This window comes from Pleuronectes platessa, chromosome 13 (assembly GCF_947347685.1).
Source record: "Pleuronectes platessa chromosome 13, fPlePla1.1, whole genome shotgun sequence".
In the NCBI taxonomy this organism is placed as follows: domain Eukaryota; kingdom Metazoa; phylum Chordata; class Actinopteri; order Pleuronectiformes; family Pleuronectidae; genus Pleuronectes; species Pleuronectes platessa.
In genome coordinates, this window is record NC_070638.1 from 18,710,434 (window position 1) to 18,731,722 (window position 21,289).

General features: G+C 43.1%; 3 protein-coding genes across 8 annotated transcripts in view; 1 reads left to right on the top strand and 2 right to left on the bottom strand.

Moving 5' to 3' along the window:
• Positions 1 to 576: 576 nt before the first annotated feature.
• On the bottom strand, positions 577 to 16,919 carry acin1a (apoptotic chromatin condensation inducer 1a). Its single transcript, XM_053437468.1, has 18 exons — positions 16,752 to 16,919; positions 14,949 to 15,014; positions 14,654 to 14,765; positions 14,517 to 14,572; positions 11,492 to 14,377; positions 10,361 to 10,516; positions 10,023 to 10,108; positions 6,991 to 7,048; positions 5,013 to 5,052; positions 4,488 to 4,630; positions 4,211 to 4,354; positions 3,880 to 4,075; positions 3,412 to 3,557; positions 2,726 to 2,833; positions 2,531 to 2,638; positions 2,138 to 2,444; positions 1,949 to 2,049; positions 577 to 1,832 (listed from the first exon to the last, which is right to left on the bottom strand). The coding sequence occupies exons 1-18, from the start codon at positions 16,887 to 16,889 to the stop codon at positions 1,509 to 1,511; spliced, it is 5,175 nt and encodes a 1,724-aa protein (XP_053293443.1). The 5' UTR covers positions 16,890 to 16,919; the 3' UTR covers positions 577 to 1,508.
• A 1,430-nt stretch (positions 16,920 to 18,349) lies between these two features.
• Positions 18,350 to 20,298, top strand: c13h14orf119 (chromosome 13 C14orf119 homolog). Its single transcript, XM_053437469.1, has 2 exons — positions 18,350 to 19,089; positions 19,661 to 20,298. The coding sequence occupies exons 1-2, from the start codon at positions 18,781 to 18,783 to the stop codon at positions 19,832 to 19,834; spliced, it is 483 nt and encodes a 160-aa protein (XP_053293444.1). The 5' UTR covers positions 18,350 to 18,780; the 3' UTR covers positions 19,835 to 20,298.
• Positions 18,377 to 21,289, bottom strand: part of si:ch211-14a17.10 (GRIP and coiled-coil domain-containing protein 2) — a 31,129-nt gene continuing 28,216 nt past the window's right edge. For all 6 annotated transcript variants that reach the window (XM_053437467.1, XM_053437466.1, XM_053437461.1 and 3 more), the window contains one exon: positions 18,377 to 20,915. In XM_053437467.1, coding sequence (XP_053293442.1) covers positions 20,353 to 20,915 — 563 coding nt within the window. In that variant the 3' untranslated portion in view covers positions 18,377 to 20,352. The remainder of the gene's footprint in view (positions 20,916 to 21,289) is intronic.

The window sequence follows — 21,289 nt, forward strand, 5'->3', positions numbered from 1 at the left end:
TAAGGATGCACTGGTCCACACAGAGTCCAGACACACTAAGTTGCATCAGGGCGGAAAAATGTTATGCTCAGCGACCATAGGGCTGTAATTACATAGAAGCACTGCTGAGCTCTGCAGGATGAATGTCAAGACTGCAGAGGTGGAACAAGGCAACAGAAGAGGGCAAATATATGATTTATTATGGACAGAGATAAGAAAAGGCTGGGTGACGCAGAGAGACGGGGAAGAGGGTCAACGTTCCCAAAAACCACAAAGCTGTTAAATGAAAGAAAATCCCATTAGTCATTACGATGAGGAAAAGTGGCATTTACCAAGATTGAGAATACTAAAGTTTTTAGCAGACTGTACATGTATAATATTCCCTGTCATATTCAGAAATTAATTTGACTGCATGAACCCTTTCTCCTTGTCAAGTGTCATGGCTGAGCCGAGCCACAATGTTGTATGACTGACACCTTGTGGATTCTATATGCAACCACCGATTTAACTTTTTGTGTACTTAGCCCAAACTAAACTGTTCCCAGTATCTATCTAGATGGATATACCCTTCCCAAGAACAATGAAAAAACATTACAATAATTTCAAACTTCAATTTTTATTATTTGTACATTCACCACTGATAGGCGTACTCAAAGAAAATAAAAAATGAAAACAAACCTTTGTACTTAATGAAAAATTACAATTAAAAAACAATTTTAAAACCAATGTTGAGAAAACTTATAATGCGACTTCCGCTCTTGAGCCTGTATGAACATGACAGGCTAAGATGACTGGAGGAAGAGGAGGAAAGATGGGAGGAGGAAGAGAAGCAATAAGGACATGATCAGGACTCTCTCACACACAGATTCGTCTCATTTCTCTCACTAAGCAAAGGGAGAGACGAACATTTCATTGCCTTAATAGTTATTCCAGACCTGTCCAAAAATATCCCAGAGCTGCCTCATTTAAAGACTTGATTTTGAGCTCTCTTTATTTCTGTACAAAATGCCAAACACCTCTGCACAAAGGGCTGAGTTTCCTCTGTGGGCAGGACTGGCAACGAGAGCCTTGAATTACATGCAGCAACAAAAGGATTCTTCATCCAAATCAAGTGTAAAAACACAGAGGCAACAACAATTGATTGCAAATCAGAATTGGCACCTACAATTTGGGGTAAGTGGGTAACATTGAGGGAAATAATCAAAATCACCCAGTGTGCCATACTGCTATGCTGTCAAAAGAAAAAAGAAGAAAAATGAGAGAGAGGCAAATCTAGTAGGAACAAAATATCAAACCTCGACAAGAGCAAGACGTACAGCACTCTGGGAAACAACACTGCAAAAAAACATGGTCCCCTTTAAGCAAGACTGTGTGTGGGTGCAGATGTGCTCTAGAAAAGGTGACAATTTGAGAGATGGTGACGACATCAGTTGGTCCTCTGTTGGGTATTAGTTGTAACAAAGTACATGTAGTGAAAGGCAAATGGAAGCGGGGGGGTCTCTAGGACAGTTCCATCAGGTGATAGGCTGTTAGCGCCGTCTTTCTCGCGGGTCGCTGCGGCTGCGTGAGCGTCGGCTGCTGCCGCCACCTGCCCCGCTGCCCCCCTGCCTTCTGAAGCCATCCCTGCGTTTATCATTTTCCCTCTCCCTCTCCCTGTCCCTCTCTCTACCTCTGTCTCTTTCTCTGTCCTTGTCCTTCTCACCCTCACTCCGGTCTCCTGTTGTTCCACCTCCAGCTTTCATCCTCTCTTTTCGTTCTTCTTCCCTTTTTTTCTCTTCCTCCTCCTCTTGCTCCTTCCTCCGTTTCTCTCGCTCCTTCGCCCGGTCTGCTCTGGCAGTTTCTCGCTGGATAAACTAAAATGAAGAAAATGTGGGAGATTTTAAGTCTGGCATTGAATTAAATAACTAGGTTGTGTGTTGAAGTTATTCATGAGAAGCAAGTAAACCGTATAAACTGGTTTGTGTCTCACCTGTTCATCGGTAAGTGGAAGCCAGTATATGCAAGGAGCTGCTTTAGTTTTTCGGAACAGGTCATCAAGCAGCTTTGCTGGAGGATCCTCAGCTGCTTTCTCTGCCAGAGAAAACAGACACAATAATAAACATAGGCCTATTTCATTCTAATGCATATACAGTCGTATCCAACGTCTGCATGTACCTACCCTTTTTTTCAGTCTTTTTGTCTTTGCTCTTTCCCCTCTCTTTACGTTTTCTTTCTCTGGAGCGCGACCTTCTAGGACCTCCCTCCTTCTCTGACCCAGGTTTGCCGAACTCTTTAACCTTGTCCCGATCCCACTCCCGCTCTGCTTTGGCCCTCTCCCGGCGCTCCATTTCACGCTCACGCTCAGCCCACTGGTCTCGCTCAGGGAGGAGAGAGGGCAGGCCTGATGTTCGACCACGACCAGTGCCAGGCCCCTGTTCCTCTGCTCCAGTTCTGTCGGCCATCACCAGGCCTTTGTGGAAGTCCAGCTACAAAGTAGAGATGTACTCAGTCTACAGATGTGAACATTATGGGCCCAAGAGACAAATACAGGCTATTAGTAATGAAGTCTTACCTCATCTTGCTGGCAGAAGTCCACACTAAGGACTTTTGGGTTGCTCTGAGGCCATTTCACTCCATGAAGAGCTTCCCGTGTGGCAACAGCCTCCTCGGAGCACGAGTACTAAACACAGATAGAAGACAGAGGCTCCATGACATAACAAGAAATGGTTCAGACCTACAGCACAAGAACATGCTTTTAGTAACTCACAGTGACATAGCAGTGGGACTTGATTTTATCAATCCAGAAGCTGTCCTCCACCAGAGTGCCTGTTCGGCTGAGCAACTCCTTCAGTTGTCCCAAAGTAAATGGCCGCACCTAAAGAACATAACAGAGCAATTACACAACGAATGATGGTGTGAGCAAAATAACAAGCGTTAATTTTATCAGCATTTTCATTTACGCTCCACTGCAGACATTGCCAAGTGGAAGTGCCCACCAATGTGGCCGGATTTCTGCCAGTGCTCCCAACGTTAGAGTGTTCTCCCATCAACCAACCATGTTTTCCAAAGCCACCTGGATATGTGGTAAGCACCTTTTCATTCTTAGCTGGAGTTGATCATTGTTTTTACCATTTCAATTTACAATGGCAAGTCAGATCAGTTGGCTCATGCTAATTAGGCTTGTGACAACTGATACAATTCTTACGGTTAGGAAACCACGGTTATGGTAAAATCGGTTAATTCCTAGTTAGGAATCTTGAACTTCTTATTATAGAAATTCTATAGTCATCTCCAAACCAGGATAAGTTACATAAAACCTGCATTACTGAGATACAAGAGATTCAATTACCATATAAAAGAAAGACCAAAAAATGAAAAAAAAAAGGAAAAAAAATGACCTTACAGTTAGTGATTGGAACCAAAATATGCATGAGTAGTCAAGTTTTATCTCACCAGGTTGCAGACATGAACTATGTTGGAGACTTTGCCACGAGGCGGTGAAGGCTGCTGGGACGTGCGGACGGGGTCATCAATTGTGATGGAGACACCCGTTTTCTGCTGGCTAATGGAGCGACGAATGAGGGTGTCGCTGGGGGTCACTAGAATAAAGACAGTGGGAAAAAGTCAACACTAGCGTCTTTATTGTGCTTATTATGTAATTGCACCTGTACTTTCCTTTCTGTTTTCTAATTAAGTTATTTAAAATAAATACCCAATAAACGAAGAAAAAAAAAAATCTATCATAAGAGAAATCTGGTCCTGATTTGTTGCCTATACTTAAATGAGAAAACTGCAGCATGTGAAGTATAGCATGTAGATTATGTACGGTTACTATAAATATATGAAAGAAAATAGATTTTCAGGACTTTATTGTAATTGACCTAACTAACTGGATGAGACAGTTTGTGACGGTTATATTACCAGTGTTGATTTCTACATCATGGCCTGTATGTGATGGTGATTGGGTTTCCACTGCTCCAGGAAATGAGACGTCCATCTTCTCTTCAAGCGTCATTCCTCTGTCTTTCTCTTCCTGTAGATCTTCCTCCTCCAGATCCTCATGTCTGCTCCTCTTCACCTCTTTCTGTCCGTTCTCCTTGCTCTCCAAGTGCACCACCTGCAGTAAAGGAAGGGATATACATAGCATTTCTCAATAAAAAACGTAAAGTCAGACGTTCCTGATAAGCACTCAACATTTCACAGTTAAGAAAGCTCCTTATTTGGCATTCAATCAATGAATTTGAAGACCGACCTGTGTGACAGTGCGACGGATTTGAAGGTCCTGGTCAGAGCGTTCCCTCTCTTCATCCTCAACCCCAGAGAGGACAGCTTCCTCTGGGTGCAGATCCACTATTGCCTCTTGACCAAGACATGGTCTGATGTCTGGGATCAGAGACTGATGCAAAGATTATGTGAGTGATCAAGCATTACATTCATCACCAAAAAAAACAACATACTGTTCATCTTGCCATCCACAAATGAATAAATGGCAACCAAAGCACAAAACAATTGTTACATGCTGCAAGTACCTTCAGTGAGTCTGTGGTGATGCTGATGGAAGGCTTCTTGGCAGTGACAGCTGTGCTGGAACCCCACCGCCTCTTGCGACCGGCCGCAGCCCCAGACTCCTGCTCTCCCTCCACACTGCCGGGGCCTGGCGACAATTTGTTGCCTAGCATTGACGAGGGGAAAAAAAAAAAAAAAAAAATGAACCAACCAATTAATTCCCATAAACTTTTACAACATAACATCACAATGTCATGCATACAATAGTGTTTTGATGGCATACTTTTGAAATACAGAGGATTTCCCCCACAGATTAATTATGCATTTAATACACACTAGACTTGTCACCTTGGTCACCAAACTTTGAACAAATTGCAAGTGGAATTTTAAACTGATTTGACCACAAACCATATAAGGGATATCCGTTCCCTTCCCAGTCAAGCATGCTTGAGTTTACCAACAAGTCTATACATAATTACATGATACGAAAATTATTCAGTCAGAGACATATACTGAAAAAGAAGAGAGCAAGTTGGTGGAGTACTCACTGCTAAGAGAGATCTTACGAGCGGAGAAGGCCTTTGGTGTCTGAAACACAAGATCAAAAAAAAAAAAAAAGAAGCCAAAACACACGGGAGAGGTGAGAGGCAGACACAGACAATGTGGATAAGTACAAATATTCATGGGCAGGTTGGAGGAAAGCTGGAGCAATAATAGAAAGGGGGAAACGTAGGGACTGAAAGTGAATTATAGAAACTGCGGTGCAGGGTCTTATCTTAATTCAAGTCTACTGATGGCGCCAAGTTAACTATATACCATAATTAATAATATGTTGATCATTTACAACTATACATTCCTGAAAATAACTGTCTTTTTTTAAGAGTAAACTGTAGTTGCAGTCTTCATCAAACAATGATCTGGTGTAAATAATGCAGTTTAAATCCAACTGCAAAAATTGGTTATTTTAAAACTGTGTCTGAATAGACACAGCAAGGCCAAGAATTTTCAGAGAAGTTTTAGAAGAATTTGAATTAAAAACCACAGCAACCACTAAGATCAGCATTTATAAAAAAAGTCTGACTGGAAACTAAGCATTTTCAAAGTAACTATGAAATTTAGCAGTGAGTAAACATCTATTTAACCCCTGGTACCACTGACACCTGATCCTTACTGGTTTGGATATGGCCCAATCACGACTGCATGTACTGTATCTAGGCAACAAGGGTCCAATCAAAGGTGGCTGAGATGTTTGGATGGAAATCTGAAAGCTGGTTGGCTGGCAGGATGGGTGCAATAGTTCATTTGGGTAGGGACTTAGAAGCTTTTGGCCAGAGCGTTCATCCTCAGATGTTTGGGCATTAGTCCTTTAAAGATATAGAAGCAGCAGCGGACCAGATGAGTGGTGTCAATAGTCACTGTGCACAATGATCCAGAACTTTGATTCTCATGTTCTGTTGTTTAGGGACCAGTTACTTCACCCTACTCATCACAAGGGCTGTTGAAGGGGCCTAAATGATAAGTCCATCTTCAGATCACAAAAAACGTCAAGTCCATCGAGTCCAGACACAAGCTTTGGGCCTTGATCAAAACATATTTAATATCCAAGATGGGAATTTGCTGGTGCAATCTGAATGCCAATCGAACAGATTAACGAATTCCAAATGTCTGTTGTATGATATGGTTCACCAACCACGTAGAATGAGATATCCTTTACATCCCACATTTCTTTGCAAGTGGGTTTAAAGTCAAAATTTCACATCAGCCTTGACTTCCTGTGAGCACGTCCTTTACTGCCGTCTCTTCTGCAGGTTGGTTTTAAAGTCACAAAGTCACGTAAGTTTGTAGAAGTTGAAGAGAGTGGGGCCAAATTGACTGGCCAACCCCCACTTTGCATCTTCTGGTCTGATCTATAGCTCTTGCCAGACATATCCATGAAAAAGAGGAAGCTTGTGTTGATTTTGTTTGAGTGTTCCTCTGCAGTGCAGCCTCCCAGGCTTAGTTGTGGTCAACTCTGGACAGTGGAACAGGTGCAGCAGTAGTAGCAGTAGTAGAAGTAGAAGTGGTAGTGGCAGAGGCAGAGGTAGTTTGCAGGTAACCAAAATGGGCAATGGAAGAGGCATGAGCACCTTTATAACAAAGCAATCATTTGGGGTTTAAACATCAGCCACAGTGAGAAAACACCCTTGCTGTTTCTGCCTAGGACAGTGTCAACAAAAGGTTTTAAAAACAGCGAAAGGAACTAAAAGTAATTTCCCATACAAATTCTAATACTTGTGAAATTGGCTCATTGCCATCTGACTAGAGTTTGTTAACTCATAAGCAAAGATTCCCAACGAAGAATATAAGCGTAATAAATTTTATTTAATGTATTAAAATGACCTATAGTGAATTATATCAAGATCAACAAAAAGCTGTGCGAATAACAGAAAAGCAACTATAAAGACTCAAATGGGTCCATCCATATACATCCTCAGCTGCTGACAGCTTTGCGGACCGACATAATTTGTGGTTCTTCAGGTGCCTTACCTCCTCGCTGTTCTCTTGAAGCTTCTCTGACTCTGCCATGCCAGTCTCCTTCACCTGCCTGCGTAGTGTGACACAGACACATCAACAAGAAAAGAGGGAACAGATGAAAAGACTGTTGGTGCTGAGTAAAGAGGAACTTTTTATGTTCCCAAAATATTTTTAAAAACTAGTTACCAAACCAAAACACCACCTCTGAGACTTAAAATCTATAATTGAAAAGGTTTAGTGTGCGCAGTTAAGTGGTACCTAGTGGTAGATGCTGCACAGTGCAACCAACTCAATAACCTTCATCTCACCCTCCCCTTCCGGTAACAAAGCGGTAGCGGACCAGCTCCCTGGGTAGCTTTAAAAAGATCCCAAAGAACCAATTCAATTTGTGGTGGTATGCAATGCATGGAGGTCAATCCTGCACAATAGATTCTGAGTGACAGCTACAAAGACTAAAGAGTGAAAGATAAGTTCCTGCATGAGAGAAAGAACTGCGTTGAATGACACAAACTGAAACTATGAAGTCTGTCTGACCGGATGGTAAAAACGTGATGGACCATAGCAGTAGCACGAAGAGAGGCGGACGTGCATCAACAAACAGCATTGAGCACACCAAGTCAAAATGTATAAAATGTTTACTATTTATAATTTAATTGTTGTTCCTTTTGGATCTAAGGCAGAACTACTTTTGGACTACGATTCTTATCTCTAGGGGATTATACACCAATGAAAAAATAGCATAAATATATTTTTTATTTCTGCCAAATCCCCTAAATCCTACACAGAAGACCTTATTAGAAATAATGAAAACAAAATATGAACTTTTACAGTCAATAACACTTAAATATAATAATAAATGTGAGAGTAGCAGTGTAATCTCTCTCAAAACATGGGTGTGTAATCAAAACTATATTGGTAATTGATAAATATTTCAACATCATTATGTACACATCATGTTATTGGGCTTTACATACACTTATCAATTATGCACAATTTTGTAAAAACACACACGAGAGAGAGAGAGAGAAACCAGGTGTTGCTAAACTAACTGCATCTTAAACGCATCTCACGCAGCTGACCACAGACACACACGCGTTGAGTGGAGGACTGCACCGCATGCCAACGCAGTCCTTCAGACCAGGACCACACGCTCCACCGCAGCTTCACAATACCTGACAAACGAGCGCGCGCCTCACGCTGTCAGGCCATCTTCGGAATCGGACGCGCACACGCCTAAATTAACCTTAAAATTAACTCGGTGGCTTTAGGTTTAAAAGGCAGCGGGCGCTCAGGCTGCAGCTGCCGGGAGGACTGCGGCGCCGCGGGCCGCCTCTCTCCGCCTCTCCTCCCTCCCCCTCAGCAGAGACGCCTCTCTGCTTTGAACCAAACCGTCATGTCCGCACCGCCTGTCAAACCCAAACCTGCCACGCTCACAGCCTCGTCTACCGTGGGACTGAGCCGCCGTATGGAAGGAAAAACAAACCCTAGCCGATAAAGGCAGCTAAGAGCATCGACGGAGCACGGCCATATTGCAACGAACGAAAAAAAAAGATCCTGTCTGAAAAGGACCCGCATCTTCTCAGCCACACCGGCTTCAAGGCAGTCTCATCAATCGCCTGATGGGAAATTCAATACCGAAGACAATCCATGTGTTTAAAGTGTTTTTGAGGAAGGTCCTGTGGTATTCTACATACAGAAATAACCACTAAATAATGGACATTTTACGCTGACGATCGCTTTTTTGTACTGCAACGTGAAACGTAATTTTTTTACATAAATAAATATAAATAATTAGCATGATAAATGTCACATTAGTATTTCTTCTCGGCTTAAATTCTGATTTCTCCTCATTAGATAGCAGGTTGTGGTTTAAACTCTCCTTGGCAGAAAATGACAAACATGTTAAACGACTAACCATTTTAGAAATCTGAGAAAGATCAACTACTTTGTTATCCTGTACCTCCTCAATGTGCTTACACAATGCTTGAGTATTATATTGATAGATATTACACTTACTCATTATTTTGCCAATGATACAAAATATACTGCGATAATTATTTCAGTAATGTTGTGGTCTGGTGACTATTAGAAGAGAAAATATGAAATCAACACTTCTAGATGGTTTGGAAAAGCCTGAAGTTCAGATATGTGAAATCAATTTTTACAAGGTGCAAAACAGAGAAGTAGCCCTATGTCAATGTGGATTCAAATGTGTATATGTCGACTATCATTGTTAAAATAGTCCGAATTACTACCACTTAATCACATACCCGTCTCTTAATAGTAACACTTAACTGATGTCATCTGCAAAGTTTACACCTTAAAGCCAGGGTAAGTAATCCTGGAAAAGCTAGCAAGAGCAGGCTACATTGAATGCAACTGAAAAATCTCATCTCTTGTCAAATCCACCACACCAAAAACACAAACACACTGCCTGACAGTACTGTTGGCTCAGTAGTGATGCGATCGGTTAAAACACAATGCCTTTTCTTTTTTTCTAAACACATTCCATCTTTGCGAACAGGGTGATGTACGTGTTTATTTGCAGAAAGCGATGGATTCTATTACAAGTGGTCTGTCTGATCGGGTTGTATAACCTCTACTGCGGCCTGCTGTGTGTGACTCCTGGGTTAGAGCCTGTCACAGCCCGGCGGGATGGCCGCTGCCCACTGCGAAAAGTGTGCACACTTCTGCTTTCTCTGGTATTAATACCTTTCTTCAACATCTATCTGTGATGCGAAAACATCGGATTTCCAAACAATCAGAGAAAGTTAAAGTGTGTGTCCTGATCATATTGTTCAGTTATAAAATCCCACACAGCGTCATACTTGCAACTGCTGCAAGCTGATCAACCCCAACAATTCTGATCAGAACAAACAAGTACAAATCTTTTCTCATACAGGGATGGAAGCAGGTTAGTATATTACCAAATATAGTCTCTAAGGGAAGGGGAAGGGACTGACAACACCAAGTGCCATCAGGACACTCTGACACACAGACAATGTATAGGATGTATTTCAGAAGACCCAAACTGAAAACCAGACCTTTGTTTGTCCTTTTCCTCTTCTCTTTCACTGTCTGTTCTTTTTCTTTGTGTCTCCTCTCCAGGTGCAGCTTCAACGAAAGGTTTCTAGGGATTTGAAAGGGCAGGAAATGGGGAATGATGTACTTCATGTCAAAATCATTGAGGTGGTTATGGTAATGCCACCAGGGGGAAAATAAATACCAAATGTGAAGCCATCAAGAGATTTGCCTGCAGTAGAACTTAATTTAAGGAAACACCCATCTTATTAGGGGTTGAGATTTTTAGATAAGATGTGAATAGCCATGGTTGTCCTGGATGTTTAGAATCTTGTTGAGTTTAAGCTTAAAAGCAACTAACCTTGATGTGGCTGTCTCCATATGCAGTTGTGTTACTCATTTCTCCAGATACCGCTCTTTTGGGAGGAGTGGCTTCTGGGATTTCTTTAGAACCCTCAGCAAGAATCTCCACAGTCATCCTGTGCGGTGGTGAAGAGTCTCTTACAGGTTTCACCTCCTATGAGAAAAACAATAGAGCAACATATTATCCACAACTGAACACAAAAAAATCTGCTTTGATATTACTAGAGTAATACAAAAGTGATATAAATAGAGCTGCTAGATACAAAAGATGAGACCACCAGCATTTCAACAAAAGATTTATCCTTATCTGAGGGCCAAGTCAGATATGTCATCCCACTGTCAGAGGTGCTTTCACATTAAAAGCCCAAAAGTGAAGCTTTATGGTGCATTCAGATATACACATATAAGAGGTAGGACACAGCTCAACAACAACACAACATAAATTCCCTCAATGTGTTTGTTTTTGCAGGATACACATTACTATGAGGAGTCAAATAGCACTCTGACATCCATCCACTTCCATCAGAGCAAATTAATGTAACGTTAAAGCAGTGGGTCAGCACATGCTGCCATATCATTACTTTAATAATGCACCAGAACTTTTTTTCTTCACATTTAACACCATAAAACATGTAAATCACTTTATTTTATTTTTATTGAAGCTATGTGCGATTGACTGTATTCTAAAATATATGTGTCATGTTACTAGTTTGATCCAATCATGATCAAGCAATACTGCTCGGGGTTAGGTTAGAAGTTACCAGCCAAACTATCACTGCCTGTATCAAGTGATGATTTAAGTCCCTGTAGAAAGTGACACCAATAAAGTTACCATGAGACTATCAATGTGCTCAATGCACCCAACACAAACTGTGTGTCTTTGTGATGCCGCGATGAAAAGTCATCAGAAAGTGTAAATCTGGAACCTTGACATGGTACATTTCAAAAAAGGTGCAGGCCACGGCCTATCAATTTCAATAAAATTTGTCAATTGGACAGATAAGATTTTACTTAACATTAATATAAATTAGATTTAGCCTGTGTAAAAAATTATCTAAATGATATCTAATGTGATCCAATGAGAAGCATTGTTTGTCAAGGAAAAAGAGGATCCTGGCAGACCACTTACCCTTCTATTTCTGGAGGAGGAAGTTTCCTCTTGAGAAGATGCAGACGATCTAGAGGACCGAGATGATGAGGACTCAGAGCCAGACCCTGAGGAGGAGGAATCGTTGGATGTTGATCTTCGTCTTGTTGGTTTCTCTTGCTTCTTAGCATCCCTACCCTCCCGCTGGGCTAGTGGGCTTGAACGGTTCTTGCTTTCATCCACTTTTTGGGTGGAATCCTTGGCAGCATGTTCAGCCTTCACCGACTCTGCCTGTTCTTTGTCATCTGGTACAGGTTTTGCAGCCTCGTTCTTTGTGGGTCCTGGTGGCTCAGCGACAACCTCTGGTTTTATCTGCATCTTTCGATCTTCTTGTCCAGCAGAGGGCCTGTGTCCTTCCTGCTGTAGTTGTTCCGCAACACTGGAGGGGGAGAGGACAGGTGAGGCCTGGGGCTGGGGGGTGTCAGAGAAGGTCCTGGGCCTCTTGATAACCATGGAAGTGGAGGAAGGCTGTGGCTGAATTGGAGAGTCCCTTAAGAACCGGAACTTCTTAAATGATGACTGTTGTGACAGAGGTGTTGGTGACATGGGTGAACTGGATTCTGCGGCTTGGCTTTCACTCCGTGGTATTTGAGCATGGACATCTTCCTGCGCTCCTGCCTCCGTCGATAATTTTCTAGCTTGTCCTGTGGAGAGGGAGGGAGGAGTGGGCAGGGAGGTGAGACCAATCTCACGGCCACGTTTGGATGGAGGGAGGTGACTCTCTCTCTCCTTTTCAGCCATCCTAGCTTGCTCTTTCTCCTGTTCCTCTTTTTCTTTTCGTTGGCGTTCGAGAGCCCTTTCCCTCTCTTCCTTTAGGGCTCTCTCTTTCTCCTTCGTCTCCTTCTCTAAGGCTCGCTCCTGTTCTAGTTTCTCCCCCTCTAGCCTTTCAGCTCTTTCCTTCTCTAGAGCTGACTTCCTCTCTGCTCTCTCTTTTTCCTCCCGTTCTCGTTCCAAGGCCTTTTCTCTCCCTATCCTCTCTCGCTCCAATCCTCTCTCTTGTTCAATTCTCTCCTTTTCCTTCCTCTCAAGCTCTAGGGCTCTCTCCCTCTCCAACCTTTCTTGCTTTAAAGCCTTTTCTCTTTCTATTCTCTCTAACTCCAGGGCTTTCTCTCGCTCAATTCTCTCCCTCTCTAAGGTTCTCTCTTTCTCAATTCTCTCCTGCTCTAAAGCTTTCTCTTTTTCTATCTTCTCTTGCTCCAGGGCTCTCTCCCTTTCTAGTCTCTCATGCTCTAAGGCTTTCTCCCTCTCTAACCTTTCCCTTTCTAACTTTTCCTGCTCCAAAGCCTTCTCTCTTTCAAATCTCTGCCGTCTCTCAGCCTCCAAAGCTCTTTCCCTCTCCAACCTCTCCTGCTCAATTGCCCTTTCTCTCTCCTGCCTTTCCCTCTCCAAAGCCTTAGCTCTTTCTAGCTCCATAGCCCTCTCCATTTCTTCCCTCTCTCTCTTCTCCCTATCCTCCCTTTCTCTCTGTAAACGCTCTTGCTCGAGAACCCTCTGTCTTTCCAGCTCCTTCTGTCGCTCCAGGGCCCTCTCTCGTGCTAAGGCTTGCTCCCGCTCCTCCATCTCTATAGCCAAAGCTAGTTGTTCCCTCTCTCGCCTCTCTCGCTCAAGGACAAGTTCCCTCTCCTTTCTTTCTCTGGCTAAGGCTTGCTCTCGTTCCTCCCTCTCTTTAGCCAAAGCTAGTTCCCGCTCCAGTCTCTCTCGCTCAAGAGCAAGTTCCCTCTCCTGCCTCTCTCGCTCAAGGACAAGTTCCCTCTCCTTTCTCTCTCGCTCAAGAGCAAGCGCTCTCTCCAGCTGTAAGGCTTTTTCTCGTTCCTCTCTTTCTAAGGCCTGCTGTCGCTCAATTCTCTCTCTCTCCAAAGCTCTCTGCTTCTCCTCACGCTCAAGTGCAAGAGCTCTTTCCCGCTCCAACTCCATTGCTTTCTCTTGCTCAAGTTTTCTCTGCCTCTCAAGCTCTTCTCTTTCTATCTCCAATTCCCTCTGTCTGTCCCTCTCTCCTGTCGTATTGGCTTTAAGTACACTCACAGGTACTTGAATATGGGCTGAATGTGCCCCTGTGACACCTTGGTTTGTGCCTGGAATCATGGGAAATGGCATATGGCCTGCAGTGTTGGCTGTGTGGGTGATGGCAGATACCAGACCCTCTGGAGGCCCTCTGCTTGGAAACAATGTGGCTGAAGGCGAACTGTTATCACGCCTATCGCCTTCCACATCACCGCCATGCCAACCTGCTCCTGAGAACGCACCTTCTGACTCCATTTTACGTGCCAGGAGGGTCAGTGGGCCGGGCTTGCGCTCATTATGTCCACTCCTCTGTGGCTCTGGGCTGCTGCTGCGGCTGCCACTGCTAGAGGAGCCAGAGCTGGAGGTACTGGGTGAGTGCCTAGGGGGAGCTACATCTGGACTCGGAGGGCTCTGTTTAGGGGTGTCAGGCAAGGGGAATGATAACTCTGGAGGCGGGGAGGGTGGAGGTGTTGGTTGGCGGAGCTGTGGAGACAAAAGGGAAGGGATGTGTTGCTGCTGGGGTTGACAGGATGCTCCAGACCTCTCTCTGCTTGAGGGCACTCTGGCTGGCTCTCTGAGATTTCTCCTTCGAGCACCACTGTCCCAATCATCATCGTCACCATCCTCCTCTGCTTCGTCACTATCATCATCATCGCTGTCAGCTGCGACTTCACTGGATGCAAAATCCCTCTCTGGCCGGTGTTCACCAGCAGGAACACGCATGGCCACAGAGCCAGACGCAGGAGGACTGGACATGTCAGCTTCGTTGTTCCTATCACCCTCTTCATCATTCCCTTCACTAAAAAATCCCTCTCCACCAGAGGGGCCCGGTGGTTTGTGCTGCTCAGGCAATGCTGGTGTGACATCCTGGTGAGAATAGAAATGGAGTTGAGACTCAATTTGTCATATAACTATGCCAGTGTTCTTCCATGTAAATGATTGAAAGAAATGTGCAGAAGATTAGAAAATGTGACTGGTAAAGTAAAAAAAAAAAATCATATCCTACCTGGGCTTGAGGAGGACATGAGGTACTATTGTGAACTTCTGCATGGTCCTCTTGATCTGTTTATGAAAGAGAAATAATAAAATTTTAAAAATGTTGTACATAATGACCAAATTAGTACAACTCTTGACAGAACTTACCATTTGTGTCATATGCCTCGCGGGCCTCCCTCTCCAGACGCTGCCGCAGAAGCTCCTGTTGTTTAGCCAGATACTGCTTGATAAAGCTGTTCTGGCTCATTTCCTCACCAATCTAAATTTAGAGAGATCATTAAAAACTGGCTACAAGTCTTCAAGGCCAATTAAACATTCTATTAGCAGACATTTACGAGAACTGTGCCAATGCACATTTGATCTTTTATATGCAAGAGGTCATTGCATGTGAATACAATTTTGCTTTTGAAATGAATTCACATTTTTTTGGGGAGACAATTACCTGAGAGTTTGGCTGCAGGCCAATGTGAGCAGTGGAGGTCCTCTGAAGATTCTCCAACATAAGTGCCTGTTATTGAGACAAGAGTCTTTATTGATACAATGTAAATAACAGACGGAGTTGTTCTGGCTGCAAATGGTGCATCTGAATGTAAATGGTACTTTGTTTGTACTATATTCATTCTAATAATGAGAACATTTCCATCCTCTGCAAAAGTACGGCGAGTCTCTGGGGGCCTTGCATCCAATCAGCTTGGGATAAGAACTGTTCAGCAATGCCGCATCTCTTCCTCAATGAATATAGATTTGAAGACTTTAGCCGTTCACGCATCTTAAAGTAGAGAGCAACCAATAACATGTTGAGAGGGAGAAGAGGACGGTCAACAACAAAGTTCCCTGCTCAGGAGCAGACGAGCAACACGGTAAAGGTCACATGGCTCAATCAGACCCTAATGGGCAAAGCAACCGGCAGGCTGTGATAAAAAAAACGGCAAACAGACTGAGAATAATGAGAGATGGGCAGCACGCATGAGGAAATGGACCTAACTCAATTCAACTTTTTACATGTTTTTGAGCAAACGCTTCGTTGTCTCCATTCATCTTTGTCCGTACACTCACTGTTAGATACTCAGCAACCAACCTACACTGCTGATTGTATTTTACGTCGCAGTGCACCCCACAAACTAGGGCACAAAAAAAAAACAGTTCATACAATAAAATACATAATGTCCCAGAAACCTTGGACAGTGGTGACAAGTAAAGCAGATTAAAACTACATTCTGATAGAGTTTCACTCTGCATGTTTCTATTCCACTCAACAGTAACCAATCCCCCTATAGTAAACCAATGCAACATGTCACCAGTAATTACAGTGCAACTTTGGAGCCACCAGAGCCTGTAAACGTCTGTGCAACCAGACTTCCACCTTTTTACAACTCTGACGGTGTCTGACAGCTGGGAATACACTTATGAATAAATCATACATCTTGAAATGAATAACATGGTGCTCAGATTCCACATGTAATGGGAGTGACCTGAGCTGCAATGGGGTGAAAACATTTAACGTGGAAAATCAAATATAAACAGCACTATGTTCCCACACGACGGAGTACCGTGGACAAACAGTAGCCAGACTCCCCCGTTTAAAGGGAAAATGATGCCTTTACTTGCACTGTGGAGCAGATCAGATTAAACGTCTGTCGCAGTGTAAACAAACGGGATCCATACTGGACCTACGGCAGCTGATGGGCCTGGGTACAGTTTAGCTCCAACTAGTAGGGAATTTGGCGGAACACAGCAGCACTTGGACATTTTAGGTGTATTAACGTAACGCGGACATCCAGTGTTAGCTGATTAAAGTTGCGTTGCAGTTAGATAACGGCTTTCAGGTCAAACCCCTGGTTAAACTGGCGCACACCGACACAGCCAGGGGCAGGCGCCGTTAACGGGAGAGCACACAGCGAGCCCGACGCTGAGGCCACCGCTCAACTCTACCGCGTTAGCTCGGGGCAGCTAACGAGCTAACAGGACAACATTACCCAGTCGCATACTTTCAAATTAGCCACCAAGTTGCCTGAAGTCCCGCTCCTGCTACGGTCGGTGGGATTCTGGACGGTTAACGCACTGTTCGGCCGCGGCGATGCGCACACGACGCATTTTTTCAGCCGACTCGTGGTCGTCGAGCGCGACTACTCCACTCCGCGGTTCGGCGGTGAGGGCGCCCGGTTGTCGGCCCTGAGAAGAGCATCAGCCCGTCTCATCGGGAACCTTAGCTCGCTGCACGCCGCGGCTCGGCAGTGGGACTCACCCCCTTGAGTCGCTTGATCAGAGCATTTTTCTGGCCGCTCTTTGAGAGCCCCCTCTCCTCCAGAGCCGCCTTCAGATCCGCCACTCGGAGGGACTGGAGCGGTCTCCCGTCCAGCGTAACGTCTTCGAGGTCCGCCATTTTCCGTTCCTCTAGTCGGTTTCCAGCGAGAGCGACGAGCAACGCCTTCCTCCACACAGCGTCATCACCGACGACTTCCCCCTCATCAAATATCAGACGAATACTTTGTTCTCGACATTTAAAGTACACGATGTTCTTTCAAATAAATTCCTTTAACAGGCCCCACACACATGTTGTTCATGATTGCTCTTTATTCTGCAGACAACAAACTTTGCAAAAATCTGCGGAACCTTTAAACCGGACACCACACAGCATCCACAACACTGAAGTTAGCTTCTGATTGGTTACTTCCGCTGCCATAGTTAAGGTAGAAGTTAAGGGACCGATGAGCACATTTTCCTGTTTTCAAAGTTGTACAATCTTTGATTAATTAATTCTGATCAGAAACCACTACATATAGACAGAGAGCACAAGTATTTTCTTTCAGATTTATCAAGTATATAATCTGATCAGACCAGGGCCAGATCAAAATCCTAAAGACTACTTGTGAATCTCTTATTCAGACGTGAGTACAAAAAATGGAACATTGTTTTACGGTTGTGCCACAACATTTCATTGGTTGTTTTAAATTTGATTAAAGAGGTCCTTTTATAAACAATAGTATACAACTGTACGTTTATCTTTTTAAATTGGTATCAGAACAGATTCATATATTGGTCAATTTGATTGATATTTACAGATTATTCGTTTTTTAACAGAAAAATCCTAAAAAGTTTTTTTTCTTTCCTCTGGTCAAACTCACTGTCACTGCTATGACCCTCACTTATAGCCTTTCCATGGCCTTTATTAGAAGCATCATAATTTAACCATCAGTGTTCTTTTTCTTAATATACTCTATAATCTATAATCTAGGATCATCTTTTCCAGATTTTATTTGGTGTACTTTTTTCTCCCATTTGGTTCTGGTCCAATGTGGCTTTTGTTTTAGAAATATGCAAAAGTGTTATCAATAATCTTAAGCCTCTCTTGGATGGTTTTGTCCAGATTTGAAAAGTCTAGATGTAATCATTTGGGGATCTGGTTCAAAATAGCCAGTGTTGTTGTTTTTTTTTCAAACAGGGAAATGCCAACAAATATTATTTTCCTAAATAGGAATACATTTTACAGAAATATGATTCTGTGTTTTGAAGATATTTTAGACTCTCAGGGATCATCTAGTCCAGATTGGACAAGTGTAGGGTCCGTGCGTTTAGTCGATATGAGCTAAATTTTCTATATGTAAATTGAGACTGTTGTGTAGTGGTTTGTTGATAAATGTTTACAAGGTGCAAAACAAGCAGTGAAGTTATCTTTTTTAATTTTCATAAATTAAATACTAAAAAAAGTATAAGGCAGAGTCAAAGTTGAATCTCAAATCTCAAAATATTTTCAGAACAGTAAAAATGTGCATAAAACGGAGTTAGTGCAAATTTTTAGTTTCCCTTATTTTCCCCCTTAGCTGCAGAATCGGAAGGTGTGAATGTGAAGCCAACTTCCTTCTGTGAGTATTTGTTGGTGAGATTAGCGTGACTCTGGTTAAATATCGCTGCTCCTCAGATATGTGGACAATAAGCTGATTTGACTCTTCGTCCATTAAAAAAATTGACTCACAGACAACTGCTAATGTTGAGTATAGTCAATGATGGTTTTGATCGTCCCTTTGAATGAAGATCCTGACGTTAGCATCGCTTAGAACTGTGCTAAGCTACATAAGGTGAAGAACACTGTTGATCGCATCTAGTGAAGGACTTGTTTTTTCTCAGGGTGAATCCAACTGGTCTTTCTAAAGGTTTGTTGGGGTTCTAACATGTCAGCCCAGGTTTAAGTCATCTGCAGTCACAGCAGCTCACTGACGACCTCGGATATCCAGTGGAGCATTCACTCCAGGCTCAGAGACCCAGCAGCACCGACCATGTCAACACAACCCTGGGCCGGTGCTCCCGGCTGCTGCGCTCCCAGCTCGGAGGACTTTCCACCGGCTCCCCGGGCTGTCGTCAACCCCCTGAGCCTGGAGAAACTGTCCTGCGCCTCTTTTCTGAGCGCGGGTCAAGTGATGCAGGCGGAACCCATCTCCTATGTGACCCTCCAGGAGCAGCGGTGCGTCCTGAGCTGGTTCCAGGGATGGACCAGCCCCCAGAAGGAGCGGTTCTTGCAGGACCTGCTCGGTAAGGCTGTGCCCGGGAAGGTGTGCACCCTCCTGGATTCGCTCAGTACTCTTCAGGTACGTCCCTCACAGGGTGGACTACATTACAAGCAGTACAGAGACTTTATAATCAGGCTACGAACATTTTCGATTTAAAATCTCTCTGCTTACCACCACTGAAAAATATCAACTGGATATGTTTTTGAAATTGGTGAAGGAACATGATTAAACTTTCAGGTATTTCACTGATATTTGGAACACTGTTGCCAAAGATCTAACGATCACCACATTTGTATCTCCTCCAATTCAAGAATATTTTTATCACTTACTAGCTTGATACGTCTGTTAATGTTTTGATTACTGGCCATTTGCGGGGTTTTTTTGTGCTTTCCATGTGTTATGTGCCTTGTTTGTGTCTGTGCAGGTTCTTCTGTGTTTTCATAAATATGTTTCTTTGTTAATTGATTTTTACCAGCAACCTGCCAGGGACTGCAGATGAAATCGAACCTATATACCTAAATCTGCCACATTTACATGTCGGACTTAAGTGCACATATTAGTTAATTTGCTTTGTCCCTTAAAAAAAGTAAACATTAACATATTATAATTTCTGACTTTTATCAAATGCTTTCTCTCTTTTTTCTCCAAGGTTAAGGACAACCTACCAAACATCTTTGAATGCCAGCTGCGCCTGTGGTCACAGTGGTTCGAGTCTTGGGGAGAAGAGGAGAGGAATCACTTCCTGCACATTCTGGAGGAAAGAGATCCAGTGTTTGTTTCCCACTTTTACAGCAGTGTGGCTGGTACAGCAGGAAGAGACTGAGCGATGTCCACACTTTGACAGAAATCAAGTGAAGGTTAAAAAACAAAACGTGTTACAGAAGTGACGTGTGGTGGGCAGAGTGTATTAAATCTGAGCTATTTAGATTTATTTTTTTTCAAACAAATGTTGGATCAGACTTATTTTTTAAGGTAAACCATTTCATATAAGGATCAGGAATTATAATTCAAAGCAGTTCTCATTTCGTCAGCAAGTATTTTACTTGCAAAGCAAAAGTTGTTTATTCATTTCAGAACTTTCTGTGTAATAGGTGATGTGCTGACATGTATTGACCGATTGGTGGTAATTTGAAGTAAGCAGATCCACATCTGGATGTAAGAACATCAAATTTACAATTGTACACTTTTCTTCCTGTACCAATTGATTGAAATCCCTACAATGACTTGGACAAGAGACCGAACATTTTCTTTTTTTTACACATAAATCAAATAAATTGCATTCTTGTATATTTGAAGTGTTTTATTGTCTGAACTATTCAACAGCATTTATAAGTATGTGAACTACACTGCATTTTTTATCCACTCAGTTGATCCAGGGGTTAGAAGAACAATCGGAGTACGTCTTTCAGTGTCCTCGACACAGAAATTGACGAATGGATGGATTTTGTCAGTAAACCTTTGACTTTGAAATGAGTATATATGAGACCTGTCACCAGCATTGTAAAAAGAGACCTGTCCCTTTTCATAATCCAGCAGAATACCCAGCGTCAAAAGCTGCGGCTGCCCTCGAAGTACAACAGATCTATTATCAATAGCTCTGTACTGGCCCTGTTTGTTTTTAACTATAGTCCAATAGCCGTTTGTTGGACGGAATATAATCGACCCCCTCCTTTGAGCAGATTCACTGGCCATCCCAAGGTGGAAACAAGACTTCCCAGCAACAGACACCTCCCAGTAATGTCTTCCACTTGAGAATCCGGTCTCGCCCAGGATGGCAAGGACCACATCAAAGCGGCCTGGGTGGTCCTGGACGTTTTGTACTTCTTCAGTAGTGGACATCTCAGTATGATCTGCAGACAGCACTATTCTTGGGTTTGCTGTGTTCGGATCAAAAGTACTCTTCCCTGGTGACAGAAAAAAATAAGAGACCATGTGAATCTTAATATCAGGTGTAGAAAGGAGGTCAACATTAGAGAAATGAAATCAGCAGTCATCAGATTTATGTCACTGTAGAGGCCAAACTATCAAATGTCAGCCAAGCCCCCAAAACACTGGACACTACATTGCCCAGAATGCAAAGGGGTGGCCTTTTTGAGCTTGGTAAAACTCCAAATTATACAAAACCCACACCTTAGATTGTAAGGCAGGTTCTTTGTTAACAAGACTGGGTCCAAACCATAGACTGTATATAAAGATGAAGCCAATATGTAAGCGCCGGAAACCTGTATTCTCTCTAATGACCAGCAGAGTTTCAAGTCTTCATCGATACAGCATAATG

Bases quoted from the DNA above. Each gene is read 5' to 3' on its own strand.
- c13h14orf119 (XM_053437469.1), top strand. From the start codon at position 18,781: ATGTCAACACAACCCTGGGCCGGTGCTCCCGGCTGCTGCGCTCCCAGC. The intron at 19,090-19,660 runs GTACGTCCCTCA...TTTTTCTCCAAG, and splicing joins ATTCGCTCAGTACTCTTCAG to GTTAAGGACAACCTACCAAA.
- acin1a (XM_053437468.1), bottom strand. From the start codon at position 16,889: ATGGCGGACCTCGAAGACGTTACGCTGGACGGGAGACCGCTCCAGTCC. The intron at 4,355-4,487 runs GTACTTGCAGCA...TCTTTGCATCAG, and splicing joins TCACCACAGACTCACTGAAG to TCTCTGATCCCAGACATCAG. The intron at 2,834-3,411 runs GTGAGATAAAAC...TATGTTCTTTAG, and splicing joins TAGTTCATGTCTGCAACCTG to GTGCGGCCATTTACTTTGGG.